The sequence below is a fragment of the Tamandua tetradactyla genome, chromosome 5 (assembly GCF_023851605.1).
Source record: "Tamandua tetradactyla isolate mTamTet1 chromosome 5, mTamTet1.pri, whole genome shotgun sequence".
Lineage (NCBI taxonomy): Eukaryota > Metazoa > Chordata > Mammalia > Pilosa > Myrmecophagidae > Tamandua > Tamandua tetradactyla.
The window spans coordinates 2,154,815-2,171,611 of NC_135331.1; the positions used below are offsets into that span (position 1 = coordinate 2,154,815).

The 16,797-nt window shown below is 55.8% G+C and overlaps 1 protein-coding gene and 1 long non-coding RNA gene across 4 annotated transcripts in view; one reads left to right on the forward strand and one right to left on the reverse strand.

The window, feature by feature from the left end:
• Window positions 1–7,883: 7,883 nt before the first annotated feature.
• Window positions 7,884–11,645, forward strand: LOC143683473 (uncharacterized). Its single transcript, XR_013175441.1, has 3 exons — window positions 7,884–8,325; window positions 8,736–8,842; window positions 11,353–11,645. It is a non-coding gene; the product is annotated as an uncharacterized LOC143683473 (long non-coding RNA).
• The window catches only part of ADGRD1 (adhesion G protein-coupled receptor D1), a 153,405-nt gene continuing 148,036 nt past the window's right edge, over window positions 11,429–16,797 (reverse strand). For all 3 annotated transcript variants that reach the window (XM_077159539.1, XM_077159538.1, XM_077159537.1), the window contains 4 exons: window positions 16,416–16,542; window positions 15,271–15,312; window positions 14,293–14,385; window positions 11,429–12,989 (listed from right to left, as the gene is read on the reverse strand). In XM_077159539.1, coding sequence (XP_077015654.1) covers window positions 12,894–12,989; window positions 14,293–14,385; window positions 15,271–15,312; window positions 16,416–16,542 — 358 coding nt within the window. In that variant the 3' untranslated portion in view covers window positions 11,429–12,893. The remainder of the gene's footprint in view (window positions 12,990–14,292; window positions 14,386–15,270; window positions 15,313–16,415; window positions 16,543–16,797) is intronic.

A 16,797-nucleotide genomic window follows, 5' to 3' on the forward strand; every position in this document is an offset into this window, starting at 1 on the left:
GAATTGAACTGAGAGATTTTAGGCATACTGTACTCATTTGCGTGGTCTGAGTATGAAGTATATAGATGTCTGGCTGTTTCCAAACCCAAGCATAGATTCCTTCCTTCTTCCATTATTTTGTAGTATCTCTGTCTCTTCTCCCCCTCATGAATACTGTTACTGGAAGGAAGTATGCAGGTTCAAAAGCTTTGTGGATTTATTATCAAATTTATTTCTCATTATGTGCAGTCTGGAAAATTAAAAACTATTTGTGGAATGGATATGGAAGATGACAGAGAGTTCAAGGAAATGGATTTTCCTTTACAGTCACTGTGGACTATGAAGTCCTGAATGGATATAGAAAGCAGTACAGAGTTGGAGGAGGTGAATTTTGTTTGTTAGGGTCACTGCTGACCATAAGCTCTGAATGAAGGTAGAGAGTCATAAAAAGGAATTTGTGGAAGTGAATTCTGTCATAATTAGTACTGAACAAAATTTAATAAGTCTATTTATCATATATTTTGAAAAAGAAAGTTTTTGTGTCAAGCTGGCTATTCATGCAAAATTAAAGTTGTTTTAATCCCTGTTAAAGCAATGTGGATTGTTAGTCTGCTCTTAATATAAAGTTTTTCTTAATTATACAAGTACTCCATCTAGAAAACAAAGATTTTACGTAACAGTGGTATCCTTGTTAAGGTTTATGTTGGCCTTATCACCCCTTATTTCAGAAGACAAGTCTTCTCACTATTAAGAAAAATCTGTTACACATAATTTGTTCTTTCACCTTGTAAAAGTAAGGTGCTAAAATAGTTTAACCTATTGCACAGGAGGTGTTTGGGAACTATTACAGTGGGTAAAAGAGATTTTCTATCCTGTTGCTGGTTAAATTTGTATGGGTAAAATGATATTATTCATATATTTAGAGACTGTATAAAATTCCTAAAAATCTGACATTATTCTCATCCTCCATGTTATATGCTGATACTATGATATTCGGGAACGGAGCGGCGTTGTTAGTCACAGTTCTAGTTATTCTTTAAAAGCTACAGGTCATAGAAAGCCAAATGGTCAGTAGCACTGTTTTGTTCTAATACTTTTCTAAAATTATATGGTCAACTATAGGTCAGAGCTCCATCAGTAACAAGGAAAAACTTTAAAAGAAAGGCAGGAAAAATATATACATATATAATATTTGATCTGTAAATTAGCATAACTGGTAAATGCGTAAAAGTGAAACAGAACAAAACCTTTGCTATGGTTTCTTAATATAAAACAACTGCTTGATGTTTTTATTTCTGAAAGTAGCTTCATTTATAAATGCATATAAAAATTAGAACTTAATGCCTGTCCGCAGCCGTCTCGCTCGGTGTCAGGTCCCCGGCCGGCGAGGGAGACAGGGGGAGAGAGATGGGCACAAACAAAACGACTCGGGCGGTAGAAACGGGTTCGAGGCACGCAACGGTTGTGAGCACAGACCTTTACTGGAGTTAAGCTTGCATTCTCTGTTACAGGTTCCACGCGGGACAAGATACCCCGCGGGGGAACAACCTCTATGCGGCCGTCAGGTACGGCTCCCTGTGGGTCGTCTCCACCCACCCTGTCCGGGTAACCTCTTATATACTGTGCCCAAACCCAATAGGTTAGTGCCACGTATACAGAGGTGATTGGAAGATAGGGTTGGTGTGCGCGTGCGTCATACGCGGAAACAGGATGCGGGCGCCATCTTGACTCACTCGATGGGCGGGGGGAACTCTAGAGCAGGCCGCAGCGTGTCCACTAGGCCTGACCCGGGAGGCGGCTCTCCACAAATGCCGGAGACCTGGGTTTGATTCCCGGTTCCTGCCTATGCGGAAAAAAAAAAAAAAAAAAATAGAACTAGATTACAAGCTTTAACTGCTATTTTTAAATTCTGAAATGCTTAGCTCTTTGTATAACCTAGTAGTTCCCTGGAACTTTAAATATCTGTGTCACACCTGAGCCTCAGATTTAGTTCTCCATCCGAGAGTCAGCCTAAGTCCATACAGCAACTGTTAAAAAAAACCAACAAAACTGAAAGATCAAACTCCAATGAAAGATGTGATGAAACTGATCTGGCTGAAGCTAAATCAACATACAAGGTAAAGAAAATACTGTCTGTACTTTAAAGCTTTAACTTTTGTGGGAAACAAAAAGAAAATGTTTGTTTTGTTTAAAATTTAAATTTTCTGGAGCACAGCTAAAGTCTCTGGTCAGTTAAACACTCTAATTCAGCTTTATACGATATAGAATCTAGAATAAGGAATAAAATCTTAATATTCTATACAAGTTCATGTTATACCATGATGCATTTCACAGTATTTGGGGCAGAAAATGAAAAAGTGTTTGCAAAGTCCCTTGAGGAACTAGGAAAAATACAACTATTAAGCTTCCTCGCCTGGAGAATTTCTGACATTTTCTTAGGCAAGAGGGGCTCCCAATTTAATAAGCCAAGGCCTCAATTTGAGGCTTGCCCTTATGAAACTTAATTCTGTAATAGTAAACGGAACCTACTTATGCTTACTGCCTAAGCGTCATCTCCAGAAAAATCTCTGCTTTTGCTCAAATGTGGTCTCTCTCTAAGCTAAACTCTGAACTTTCACCCCAAATGAAACATAATTTCCAGGCGTATAAGCTTGGCCCTGGCAGCGTGAAACATAACTGGCCCTGGCATTGTGAGACCTAAGTTTCAAGGATGAGTCTGGCTCTGACATCGTGGGTTAAGCCCCGCTCTGCCTGGTGCTGTCATGGGTTTATTCTGAGCCCCCCAAGGGCACCTACATACAGCCCACCCCTACATGCCTCTTGGCTCACAGGACTCTGGTCCACAGACCTCAAATTCCAGAATCGAGCCTCTCGGGTCCCGAGTGGTCTGGCCACAGTCTCGTGTCCTTCTCTGCACCAATCTCAGGGGTGGGGAAGGTGGGGATGCACTGCCCCAGTTACGTGCATCACGGAGAGTGCTGGCTGGCGTGGGCGCATTCACCTGGCTGGCACTGGCAGAGGCATCCTGGGGGGGTGTGCACACCACAGGAGCTTCACAGCGTGCAGCGGGACAAGTGGCCAGACCAAGGCAGAGGTCAAATCATGAGTAAAAGTCAAATCAGCCTTAGTTTTAGCCAGACCCAACCACGTGCAAGAGCTGAGAGTAGGTGGAACTGAAGGGCACAGGTGCTGCCGGCCCTGACGTGCACTAATGCCAGAGACGCACCTGTGTGTGGCCACACTGCCACCCCACCCCCACCCCACTCCCATTCTGTTCTTGCTGATGAGGAAACTGAGGCACTGGGAGGGCAGACCCTTGCCCAGCCTCTTCCTACTAGTGGACTCCAGGCCTGGGGCACCGTTGCCCCTAGATGGGCAGAGTCACTCACCACCGAGGACCGCTACATGGACATTGCTGAAGGAAATCATCTTGAGAACTGACCCGCAGGCTCCTGCTGGGCCGAGGCCCTGGCCAGTCTCTTGCAGGCAGGAAGATGGGCAGCAGAATGGGGTGTCTCTTGGGGGCCCCGTCAAGCAGATACCAGTCCCTCTGCCTCTCACACAGCACTAGGGGGAGCTGCTTGCATCTGGGGCAATGGGGGCCCCCACATCACTGCCTCCCACTAGCTGCTCCAGGCAGGAGTCTACCCAGGCCCAGAAAGTTGCAGCCCCCTGGGAGGGGTACAGGGAAAGGGTGAGGAGGATCTGGGGCAGGCGGGACCAGGACAGGCCGATGTCCTAACAGACCAGCCCTCCAGGAGGAATCTGGAGACTCCAGGGACTTCTGGAACCGCCCCCCCCTGAGCTGCTCAGAAAATACCACCCTTAATAGCCACAGCAGATGAGCAAAAGGAAATGTAGTTAGTAAATCAAATTCAATTTCTTGTCATCCAGACATAAATAATGTGATTTCATAGGATTATAATTTCAAATACAACATACTGCACAACTGCTTCCCTCAAACATGGTTTTCTCCGTGGTGTGGCTCAGTGGGGTGGTGTGCCCAGGAGTAAACCAGTGTCCATGCTGGAGCACGGGCAGAAGCTGACATCCGACGGTCCTGTGCCAAGCCCCTCTGCTGGCACCTGAGTGGCCCACACCAACCACTGCCACCTGAGGCCGGCCGCAAGGCATGCCCATCCTTCCATGCAGGGGGCTGGGGCCACGGTGGGCAGCTGGGTGCCTCCCTGCAGCTCAAGGACTGGGGAAAGGAGACGTTTGGGGTGGAGCCACCTACCCGTGCCTGTGGTTTTATGGATCTGTGTCCTCTGTGCACATGGGAATGGTTTTGGGTTTGCACCTGTGAGCTTCCGAGTGTGTGCACACGTGTGAAGGTATACACGTGTGTACATGTACTATGTGTACATGTACGACTTTATGTGCGTGTGCATGCACATTCATGAGTTATATGCATATTTGTGAGTGACGGGGTGTGTGTGTGTGAGTGTGCATGTAATTGGGCTGCACACACATGAGTGTGAGCATGTGTGTGTTAGTGTGCGCATGAACATGCATGAACGTGTTTTCATGCACGTGTGTCTATTTAGTTCTGCAGGGCTGTGTCTGGTTCTGCCCAGAGCCCCGTGCGTGCCATGCCTTATGGACACAAGGACGAGATTTTCTGCCCACATCCCGCCCCGTCCTGGGAGCCCAGGGCAGGAGAGGTCGAGCCACCTTGCTCCCGGTAGCAGCACCAGCTTCGGCAACCTCAGGGCTCTCACTGACAACACAGACAAGGCCACATCACCACACGCTTCAGACTTCAGAGGTTGTGCAACTCAACGAGCCTCTGGGAGAGGTCAGTGGTCGGGCAGCCAGGGGACACTGGAAGGTCCAGGGCCCCTTGGGGGTAGACTCAGGCTCGGCAGCTTGGTGCACAGAGCCCACGCCCAGCCACAGCGTGGGGCCCAACCCCACAATGTCCCTGGGAGATGATGCCAGCGTGTCGTCACGGCCTCCCCAAGCCCACCGATCCCCTGTCCCCACCCCACCTGACAGCCCAGCCCCATCCTCCAGGGCGCTCTCCCAGAGGGATGCCCCTGGCAGCACCTGTCCTCAGGAAGTTCTACACATAGGTGGGTGTCCGCAGGCCGTGGGGCCCGTTCATTAGGAAGGCCCCAGCCTGAGCGAGCAAGAAGGCGTGTGGACACCTCCCTCAGCATGCTCAGCCCATTGGGGCCCACTCGGGACCACTTCCATTAGCTTCCAGAAACCACACAAGCAATGCTTCTGGGAGACCAGGGGAAGGGTTAAATGGATAAAAAAGCTAAACTGAAATTCCATACCCCTCCTGTGAAGAAAGGGTATTGAGGCACAAACATGTGGATACAGCTTAAAAAGACGGGGAGCGGTGAGAGAAGGCGCCCTTGAAGCAGTCAGATGTGTGCAGGGGGAGACGGTGAGTAAGCCACAGCATGCAAGTGGACGCTGCCCCAAACGCAGGCCCAGCTGGAGCCTGGGCACTAGGTCTCCAGCAGGAGCTGCCCTGTGGGCCACATCAGCGAAAGGTGGTCAGGAAAGGTTTCTCTTCACCTGCTGTCCGAGATGCTTGCTCTTTTCCAAGAGCTGCTTGTGGCCAATGCACGCCAAGCAGAGTTTGTGGCAAACGGCCCTCAAAGGTCATTGGCTCACGATAGGTTCTGCCCATTTCTTACCCAGGTTCCATGCCCACGACTGACAGACAGGTGCTCTACCCTGACAGCTCTGGGACATGGCTGCTCTGCTGCCTGTTGCCATGCGGGGATAGGGGCTCCCTGGGGGTTATTACTGTGAGATGGAGTACCCTGGAGAGGCGAGCCACGCTACCAAGCCTGGAGGCCCCCAGATATGGGGGGACACAAGGTCTCTAATGGGCCACACTGTGGGGGACACAGAGCAGGGGCAGACTGGGGGGGTGCGGGGCTTCCCAGGGGGCTCGGAGGTTGGGCCTTGACGGTGGAGGAGAAGCTCGAGGACAGCCCGTCACCAAGGAGGGTGCCCACATGGAATGACGCAGGGCTTGGGGCTCAGGGGCACCAGACCAGGCCCTTGTCCCAGGACGCTTTCCCACCACAGAGGAGCTGCGTCTTCCTTGGGTCGCTCAAGGGCTCTGAATTTCAGCAGGCTGCACGTCTACTTGCCAGATGGAGTGGAAAATCCCGGGGCTGGATTTGCTCCAACTCACACGCATACAATCTGCAGTTCTCTGATACCTTTGGAAAGTCTCTGGGTGATTTGTCAGGATCTACTTCATGAATCAGGTATTGAGGTTAAAAATTCAAATTCCGCTCAGAGCTGCAAGATCTTCCAGAGCTCAGCACAGTTTATCTCGGGTCAGCACAGGAGCGCCAAATCTGCCTGCTGAGCACACTGAGGACCCAAAACACTCACGTTCTGAAAGCATTCCTTTAAGGAGCATCATCATAAATGGGTTCGGAGAGGACTGGGTGCTGGACAGCTGCAAGGCCCTGGGGAAGAGGGCCTTCTCGTCACCATGAGGAAGCCTGACCCTGCCATTCGCTGCTGACTGGAGCCTGTTAATGAAGCCAGACCAGCCCAAGACAGACTTTTTAGGTAGGGGGATAAAAGAGTTCTGGTGACATCACTTGAGTCTGGATCCAGCGGTCCCTGAAATTAGGCGAGTACACGCCATACATTCAGGACTGAGCCAACACATCTCCCTTTTTGTTTTGTTTTCCGGGGGAAATTTCAGATGGGGAGGTGGAGGCAGCCTGATCCCCTGATCTCAACCAGTCACACCTGCTGTCTCGAGGGCTCGAAGCATCTCAGTGTGAGGGAAGTAAGAGTGGGGTCTCCCCGCAGCCCGATTTCTAGGCACAGCAGGGAGAGAAGGACGCCCACCCAAAGCACAGCAAACGCTGCCGGCCCTCCAGGCTGGGAGAAGCAGGAACAGCCCGTGACCGCGCCCCCCGGTCCCCACCTCTGCCGGCCCCTCCCACCCACGCTGCAGGTCCCCGTCTGCGTGCAGGACAGGACCCACCGTGCCTCTGGGCGGGGCGCCCGGGCGAGAAGAGGTAGTCCTCCACCCATTTGTGGTGAGGGGCCCCGGGACACGATCCCGCGACACCCTGGTTAGGGAGGCCCCTCCACCTTGAGGCCCTCCCGGCTCTCCCTCGGAAGCTGCTCTGGCCGGGAGGGGGCTCAACAGTAGCTGCTGGGTGGGGCGGGGAGGACCCCTGCGACAGGCGGCGCAGCCCCGGGCCTGGCTGGAAATGCAGATTCTCGGGCCCCAGCCCCGCCTTCTGCCCCTGCCGCTGGACAGGCCCCGGGAGTCCCGGGGGCACTTACCGCGGGGGCACTCGAACCCAGGCAGGAAGCGGCTCACGGGCAGGCGCGGTGGCCCTGCCAGGCAGGAGACGCGGGTGGGAGCGTGGCAGGTCCACGAGGCCGAGGCGAGGCCCGGGAGAGACGCTTCCCTCCATGCGGGCCTGGAGACCCGGAGCAAGTCCAGTGTAAGGAGAGCGGCTCCGGCTTCTTCCCCTCGTTTCCAGGCCGCCGTCTGTCACCGCCTCCCGGGGCGGGGCGGCCGCTTCAGTCCGAGCCCCACAGCCACGGCAGCAGCGCCAGGCGGATGCGGGGCCCTTCTGCTGGGCGCCGCAGTGCTCCATCCGGGCCGGCCCTGCCTGCGGCGGGCTGAGGACGCAGCGTCCGAGGCTTGGGCCCTGCTGGGAGCGGCCTCTGTCCATCTAACAAGCCGGGCGACGAGGGCTCACCCCAGCTGAGGGCATGAGGCGGGAGTGCAGGGCGGGAAGGCAGGCAGCGCGGATCCGGGGCTCAGGCGACGCCCTCACAGCCGGGCCGGGGCACTGTCTGCGAGCCAGGATGGTACTGACCCCTGACCCCTGACCCCGGGCGCTGAAACTCTCCGGGGCTCTGCCTCCTCGGTCTGGGTCATGTACCCCTCTCCAGCTAATCCCTGCGTGTAGGTGCTCTGATTGACTGGGATCGGGTCATGTGCCCCTCTCCAGCCTAACCCTGGACCTGGGCATGTGATGCTCTGATTGGCCGGGCTTTCATCATGTGCTTATGTTCAGCCAATAACTGGCCGGGGTTGTGGGTGCTCTGATTGGCCTGGCCTGGGTCAAGTGGTCACAGGCGGCAAGCCTGGGGGTGTCCGCTAAACCCGAGGGGCCTGTATTGGGCGGGTTTCATAGACGGGGCCGGCAGAGCTGGGTCACGCTATGAGCCTGTCACCGCTGACCCGGTGTAGGCTCCGAGCCCGGTCCATCGCCAGGCCTGCGCCATGCGGGGAGCAGGACCTCCAGCCCCAGCCGGGCCTGCACCGAGGAGGAGCCTTGGACGCCCAGGCAGCTGCCGTGAGCCCGGTCCCCCGCATCCTAGGCCCAGGTGCTGCCATCTGCCCCAGGCCCCAGCCCCTCACAAGGAGCCCAGCCCTTGTTGGTCCATAAGCACCCCTGGAGAGCAGAGGGCCCCCAGCCAGGAGAGCTGTGCCCCGGGAGGAACCCGTAGGGCAGGCCCGGTTCCCACCGGCGAAGGCCTGGGATTGTGGGCGTTGCAGGGGTTGGGGGGGGACGGTGCCTCCAGGACGCCCAGTGACCAGTCACTCAGCAGTCACCTCATGGGGGTGGTTCTGTGGGACCCTCACGCTTTGCTGGTAGAATCCCTGGGATTGCCTGGGCCTGCGGGGTCCCCACTTCAGATGGGGGTGCTGGGAGGGTAGCGGGTGGTCACCCCCGCCCCCCCCACCCGGGATTCCTGGAGAGAAGCTGTCAGCTCTCAGTGGTCCTTCCTGCTAGGTGGTAGGTCACACATGCCCACTGCGGTTTCAGGACCTGGAAACTGGTAAGCAGCCGGGCCCAGGAGTCTACAGAAGGTCTTCTAAGCAGCTCAGTCCGGCACCGAGGTACTACCCCTCTCTCCATTGCCTCCCCACCATCCTCAGAGCTCAACTGTGGCATGGCAAGCTCCCTGATGTCAAACAATGGTGCCATAGTTCCTGGCTTTGCCTAGAGAGACACTGCAGTGAGGGTACAGGCACAGGGAAAGGCCCCTTCTATGTCGTTGGCCAAAGTGCTGTCACGAAAGGGCTAGAGACCAGGCAGGGCTGACATGGGAGTACTGCATACCCAGCCCCACACTCTGGATGATTTGGGGGTGTTGCCCTCCCAGCCCCACTTTTTTTTTTGAGAAGAGTCTAAGTCTGGCAGCAGAGCCCAGGGAGAGGCTTACCCCTGGCTTCTGCAGTTGCACACCTACACACTGGCTGGACCAACTTGGGCCTCTTGAGTCCCTGGAGGCTGAGGGGAGGGACACCTTCCCACTGTGATGATGCAGCCTTGGCAGCACAGTCCGACCACGGGCAGTGGGCAGTCCTGGGGCTGAAGCTCATCCTCTGCTGTGTCATTTGCACACAACCCACCTTACAGGAGAACATACTTCCCCACCCCATCAGGGAGAAGGCCGTTCCTCCTGTGCCAGCTCCTTCTGGCCTCCTGCCTTCCCTGGGGTTGGCCCATATCACAGGAGCAATGTGCCAGGGCCATAGGCCCCCAAAGATGAGATTTCATGATGAGATTATAGAATGCGTGCCCTCCCCAACCCATGGCTACACGCTGACAGGGCCACAACCACAAAACAGTGGAGTCCAGCAGGGAGGCATGGGGATGGAGAAGACAGCGGGGGGGGGGGGGGGGGGGGTGTACACAGAGAAGTACAAAGTCCAGAGAAGACAAAACCCAGAACACTAGAGGAGTCAAACCCTCTGGCACCCAAGATCCCAACAAACCCTGAACACAGCCCACTGGCAGCCAGAGTAGCCAAGCGCTAACTCTAAAGTCCTGTTTCCCTCCTTTCCTAAAACCCAGTGTAAACACAGCCAGGCCTCAGGGGCAGTTACACTCACAGCAAAGGCACAAAACAGCTGAAGAGTTAGGACAAGCATCAGAGCCAGACACGTCCGACACAGAAGCTGGAATCATCAGACAGGGAATGTAAAACCACTGAGATTAATGTGCTAGCAGCTCTAATGGGCAAGGACAGATGGGGAATGTAAGCAGAAAGATGTAACATCTATGAAATGATCAAAAGGAAAATGCTAGAAATAAAAAGCTTGGGAGCAGAAATGTGAAGGTCTTTGACGGGCTCGCCACAGACTGGACCCGGCCAAGGAGGGCAGTGCTGAGTTTGAACACAGGTTCATAGAAACTTCCCAGACTGAAAAATAAAGAGAAAAAAATAATGGAACAGAGTTTCCAGGACCAGTGAGACATTTACAAAAGGTGTAGCACACATGACACTGGAGTACGGGAAAAATAAGACAACAGAGAAGAAATATTTGAAATAATATTGGACATGAAGTAGCCACGATTGGGGAAGCTCAGAGAACACCGAGCAGAGCCTGTTGCTTTGGCACAACCTGAAGACAAGGACAAACGCCACTCTGAGAGGAGCAGGGACAAGCTCCCAGCAGCCTTCTCAGCATGGGTCACGCAGGCAAGAAGACAGTGGAAGGAAATATCCACATGGCTGAAAGAGAAAATGGATAACAGGTCAACTAGAACCCATAGCGATATTATCCCTTCAAAGTAGAGGAGAATAAAGAGTTTCAGACACACAGAAGCTCGGGGAATCCCTCGTCAGCAGACCTGCCCTGCGAGAAATGTCAAAACAAGTCTTCAGGGAGAAGGAAAGTAATACATGTCTGCAGAAGAAGGGAGGGCATCAGAGCAGGAATGAATAAAAGCAAGAGAAGAATCTAAGTCTGCCAGTCTGAGTCCTGCCAGGCATTCTAGGAAGAAATGATACGAAGTCTCCACAGGCTATTCCAGAAGCCAGGAGCAAAGGGGACAGGTCTTGACTCAGCCCACAGGTCCGGCATCATCCTGATGCCAAATCTAGAGAAATACACGTCAAGAGGGGAAACTATATTACAATGGCTCTTGTGAACAAGATACTAGCAAATTTAAATCCAACATTCAAAACCGTGACCAACGCAATGTAGTATGTGCTAAAGAAGAAAACTCCTATGCTCACATCCACTGGGGCAGAAAAAGCGCACAACAAAATCCAACACTCATCCGTGATCAGAAGTCCCAGCAAGCCTGCACAGAGGGGAACTTCCACAGCTTGATGAAGCACATCTCCTGAAAACAGCAGTTAACCTCGGGGTTAGCATGAGACGCTGGGCGCTCTCCCTCTATGACCAGAAGCGTGCAAGGGTGCCCTCTCCCCATTTCTGTTCAGCGCTGAGTGCAAGTCCTAGCTAGTGCAGTCAGACAGACATGCCCCAGGGGGAGAGGGCCTATGCAGGCCCCAGGACTACCAACTGTCAGAGCCCCCGGAGCTGGATGTGCTGGGTATACAGTAGGTGCTCCATAAGTGTCTGTGAGTGAGTCCCCCTGTGTTTTTCTTTAGATCTTCATTAAGACTCACAAGCCTGCCCACCTCCCATAGGCCAACCGTGTGAAGAACACACTTTCTTACAAGGACACCGAGTGGACACGGAGTTTATTTCACGAGAATCACAACGTGTTTTCACTTCTCAGTGGCTCGTTCTCTTTCCTGGGCCCCACGCACGGCAACCACACAACCATTTCTTCTCTTTGGCCACGTCAGCGATGTAGGATCGCAGGAGCACAGCACAAAGACCCACAAATACAGTGCACTGCTTTCATTCGTTAGAAATAAAGGCTTATAGGGCTCTCTTCTTTGCTCTTGATATATTAGCTATATGTGGAGTGAATATGTGGAGAGTTAAAAATGGGCACATAAGAAAGTCCACCTACAATAGTGGTCCCTCCTTGCCTTACTGGGCACTACGTAGGAAGGCACAGTCCTGGGCTGTGTCCCGGGCCACAGATCTCACTGCGGTACCAGCCTCCAAGGCCACATTCCCAGCTCTGCCTCCAGAGGCGCATGCAGAACCTGGGACAGACACTGCAGCCCCAGTGACACCCTGGGGCCTCCCTTGCAGGCCATGCCGGTGATGCCCATTACTCCCATGTGACTGGGTGACCGGGGCAGAGCTGGCCAGAGGAAAACAGCCAAGGGCACAGGGCAGTACAGACATGGTCTGCGCAAGGCAGTCATACGGGGTGGGGTGGGCCCGAATGCTAGTCACAGTTGTGAAGGAAGATGCTCCGATATGGACAGCAGTTTGCATCCCGCCACCCTTCCCAGCCAGCCCTCTGCCACCTGCTCACTAGAAACAGAGGAGAGCGCTGCTATGGATGAGAGACCCCGTGGGGGCCAGGGGCCATCACTCAGGGTGGGCTGCCAGTGCCTGCGACAGGAGGACTCATGAGGTCGGCTCGAACCTGAGCTTGACAGGCAAGGCGGTGGATGGCAACTCCCCGAGCAAGAGCCCCCAGGCAACCCAAAGGCCGGCCCTCACTGCCCATGTGCTCCAGTCCAGAGCTGGCCCAGCACACTCTCTGGGAGAGCTGCAACCCCAGCCCAAGGGAGCCCAGAATAGGCCAGGACGGCAGGGGGACCAGGAAGCAAGATGACTGGGGCAGGAAGGTAACCAGGACGCAGGGTAACTAGGATGCAGGGTGACTAGGACAAGAGGCCAGCCCTGTGGCCTGACCATGCAAAGGCACACGGGGTGGGGGCCGGCTTTGGGGTGTCTGTCTCCTGGGGTACCTGGGGACCCTGAATGCACGTGCAGGACATGCCCCTTTGACCCCAAGTCCCATCAGGCACAGAGGGTGACTGTCCTGGGGTGCTGCTGGCCTCAGGGTCCTGGTGGATGCTTCAGGACCCAGGATGGGGGCTCCCAGAGGGGCTCAGCATGCATTAGGGGTCACAGCCCCACAGGCTGCCGCCCGTCTCAGACTGCCCCTGTCCACACTGTCCCACAAGCCTGTGAGCGCCATGGTGCAGGGCATCCTGCCTTGCCAGCCTGGTGTCTGGGTGCCCCGAGCAGGGCCAGCCAGGGGCTGTCGCATGGCGGCTCACAAGGCGGAGAGGTCCACGGGGTGGATGGACTGGCTGCTCTGGTCCCAGGGGCTGAGCTTGGTGGAGGCCGTGGCAGGCCGAGTCCCATTGACCTGCAAACCATGAGGAGGGCGTGGTGAAGACCCCACTCCAAGGCGGGCCAGGTATAGGCAGAAAGTCACTGGGCCTCCAGGGGGCAAAGTGCAGAGGGACAGTGGCCCCCGGGGCTCCCCCAAGAAGCGGGGTCCCCACGCTAGGGCCCACTTGTCTCTGGCCCTGCACCACCCCCTCTTCATCTATTCACTCGCTAGCCACTCGTCCATCCATCTAGTCGTTCATTCATCTCTCCGTCTTGTCCTTCGTGCCCCCACCTCTCCATCTGTTCATTTGTTCCCCTATCCACCTGTCCACTCTTTCACCTGTGTACCCACCTGCTCATAGTTTTTCATCCATTCATTCATCCATCCACCAGTCTGTTCATTCAACATTTACAGACTGAGCCCGCCCCGTGCTGACTGCTGTTAGGGGTTCTTTGGGAGCGAAACTGACCAGAGCTTGCTTCCCTGAGCTGCAGCAGGGAGGCAGACAAGGCCCGGGCAGCCAAGGAGTAAAGGGAGTAACTGCAGGATGGCAGGGGTGCAGCCCTGAAGTGGGGTGGGAGAGGTCCAGAAGGACTTCCTGAAGATGCACCACCCGAGCGAGGAATGAAGGGCAGGCAGGAGCTGCTGAGCCGGGAGATGCCCAGCTGTGCCCGTGCCAGGCTGCCTGCAGACCCGCCTGGGGCTGGAGGACAGGGAGGGGCCGTGCCCCGCAGGAGGACGCGATGTGGGCAGGTGCAGAGACAGGAGGCATGCCTAGGCCCTGGGAGGGGGCAGAAGGCCTGGACTGAGCATAATGCCCCGAAAGGCAGGGCTGCGCTGGAGGTGTGGTGACTCCGAGGGATGCTGTGATGTGCCCACTGTCAGCCTCACGGCCAGTGGATTACTGAGGCCCTCCCTCTGCCTACGGCAGCACAAGAGGCCCTGCATGCGTGGGGCAGCAGAGAGGGTCCAGAAGAGCCTGCTGGGGCAGCGCCAGCCCAGGGCAGTGGAGCCTACGGGCCAGGTATGGAAAGCTGTGACACCTACCCCTATCCACCCACCTGTGCAGCTGTCTACATGGCTCCGACCTGCCAAGGTCAGCGCTCAGGGCAGGAGGGACGGGCTGGAGGCTCTGGGTGTAAAAGGGACAGAGCCTGAGCACCATGGGGGGCCTGGGAGAGGCCAGGCACGGCAGCTCCGTGCAGGGGTGAAGCCGCCTGAGGCCAAGTCACAATGGCAGCAGGCCTCGGTCAGGGAGGGGCGAGAGTGGTGGGGCGGGGGACAGGGCCAGTCCCAGTGAGAAGAGCAGGGTGCAGAGACCGTGCCAGGCGCTCACCACGTCGGAGCTGAAGGGCTTCATGTTGGCGTTGCGGCTGGAGGTGCTGCTGAGCGACCAGACCTTAGTCTTGTGCTTGAAGGCGGCCCTGACCTTCAGACGCAGAACGGAGAGTGGTGAGAGCATGCGGAGGGTGGAGCAGACATCCAGCTGGCACGCTGCTCGGCTTAGGACGCCAGGGGCAGGGCCAGATGGGAGGGCTCCAGGGCCAAGGGTCGTGCCACCGACACAGTGGGCAGACGCAGATCATGCCCCCCATGGCGGGGCAGGGTCTCTGCGCCGTCCCCAGGGGGAGGCAGGACACACCTCAGTGAGTGCCACACACGCCAGAGAATAAGTGAGTGGAGCCTGTAGAGGCTGCACCCTGCCTGCCCTGATCCACTGGCTGCCACCTTCCTCGGAGACCCCCTACCTACCCCACACCACCGCCTCCCTGCCCTAAAGGTCCCTGTGCAAACAGACAGCCTCCCCTGTAGGTGCCCAGGAGTGGGACCCTCTGCCCTGAGCCCATCTGCATCCAGGGGCACTGCCCAGCCTGGCAGGGGGTCAGGGTGCAGAACGCAAACCCATGACTCTAGGGCACAGCTCCCTGGGGACAGGCATGGGTGCCGAGAGGCCTCACTCTCCCCAGGGTGAAGCACACAGTCAGTGCAATGCCTCAGGCTGCACTGAGAGCGAGCCACCCCCCACAGCCGCCCCACAGGAGCTCCTGCACAAAGAACACCCCCACCCCAGACCTCCAGGCCAGCTGCCCCGCGCCTTATGCTCCCTAATGTCCCAACACAAAGCAGGGTCCTGTCCCCTAGCTCAGCCAGCAGTGGCCTCTGTGGCGTCAGGGACATCACCTAGTCACCACTAAGTGACCAATCCAGGGCCCCTCTCCCAGGCCCCGGCATGGTTTGGCAGCTCTGGCCCTGGTCTCTGGGCCTTGCAGGAGGAAAACCAGATTCAGGCAGTTGTGAAGCTGAGTGGACGTACCTCTGAGTTCAGGAGACAGTGAAAGAGGAAGATGAAAAGCCCCTGGGAAGAAGGGAGGAGAGTGTTGTTAGAGCCGCCTGCCTTAGGCTGCAGACCCTTTTGGCAGGTACTCCCCAACGCCTGCTTGAGGTCTCTGCCTCCTAGGCAGAAGGCGTGAAGAGGGCATCACCTACCCAGGGGGATATGCACAAAGGTGGACACCTGTCAGGTTGATACAGAAGCACATGACTGGTCAGACAGGTGGACACACTGACAGATGAGTGCTCAGATAGGCGGATGCACAGGGAGATGGATGTACAGACAGGTGAGTGAACACAGGTGGACCCATGCACAGTAAGTGCAGACAGGTGAGATCACAGAGAGGTGGATGTACAGACAGGTGAGTGAACACAGGTGGACCCATGCACAGTAAGTGCAGACAGGTGAGATCACAGATTGATGGATGTACAGACAGGTGAGTGAACACAGGTGGACCCATGCACAGTAAGTGCAGACAGGTGAGATCACAGATTGATGGATGTACAGACAGGTGAGTGAACACACAGTGGACCCATGCACAGTAAGTGCAGACAGGTGAGATCACAGATTGATGGGTGTACAGACAGGTGAGTGAACACAGGTGGACCCATGCACAGTAAGTGCAGGCAGGTGAGATCACAGAGAGGTGGATGCACCCATGCACAGTAAGTGCAGACAGGTGAGATCACAGAGAGGTGGATGCACCCATGCACAGTAAGTGCAGACAGGTGAGATCACAGATTGATGGATGTACAGACAGGTGAGTGAACACAGGTGGACCCATGCACAGTAAGTGCAGACAGGTGAGATCACAGATTGATGGATGTACAGACAGGTGAGTGAACACAGGTGGACCCATGCACGGTAAGTGCAGACAGGTGAGATCACAGATTGATGGATGTACAGACAGGTGAGTGAACACAGGTGGACCCATGCACAGTAAGTGCAGACAGGTGAATGCTCAGGTAGATGCACCCATGCACAGTAAGTGCAGACAGGTGAATGCTCAGGTGGATGTAGACAGGCGGACACACAGACAGACATGCAGAGACAGATGAATGCACAGCCCAGAATGGCCCTTGAGCACCCACCCACTCCCCAGGATGGGTTCCCCCAGGAGGCCCCACCTGCAGGGAGTTGAGGATGGCGAACATGTACTGGAAGACCACCGCTTGGTCGTTGACGGCCAGCACACCAAAGACCCACGAGGTCCCCAGGATGGGCAGCAGCACGGCCACAGCTTTGGCCGTCAACCTGGAAGATGAAGGGGAGGCCGGGTGGGTGCGAGGCTGGGGGCCTGTGTAACCTGGGCAGGCACACGGCCACTTGGGCCTGCGTGTTCTCGCTGGTAAGCAGGCAGCCTGACAGCAGGGAAAGGCGCGTGGGCTCAGGGTTGGGCACCTTGAGTGGGGTGGGGGCTGGGATTTGCCCAGCGCTAACACAGGGCCTCAGGGAGCCGGGCCGCCCTGGGTCTGGGACCACGGCCTTGACTGCACTCATCAAGGCCCG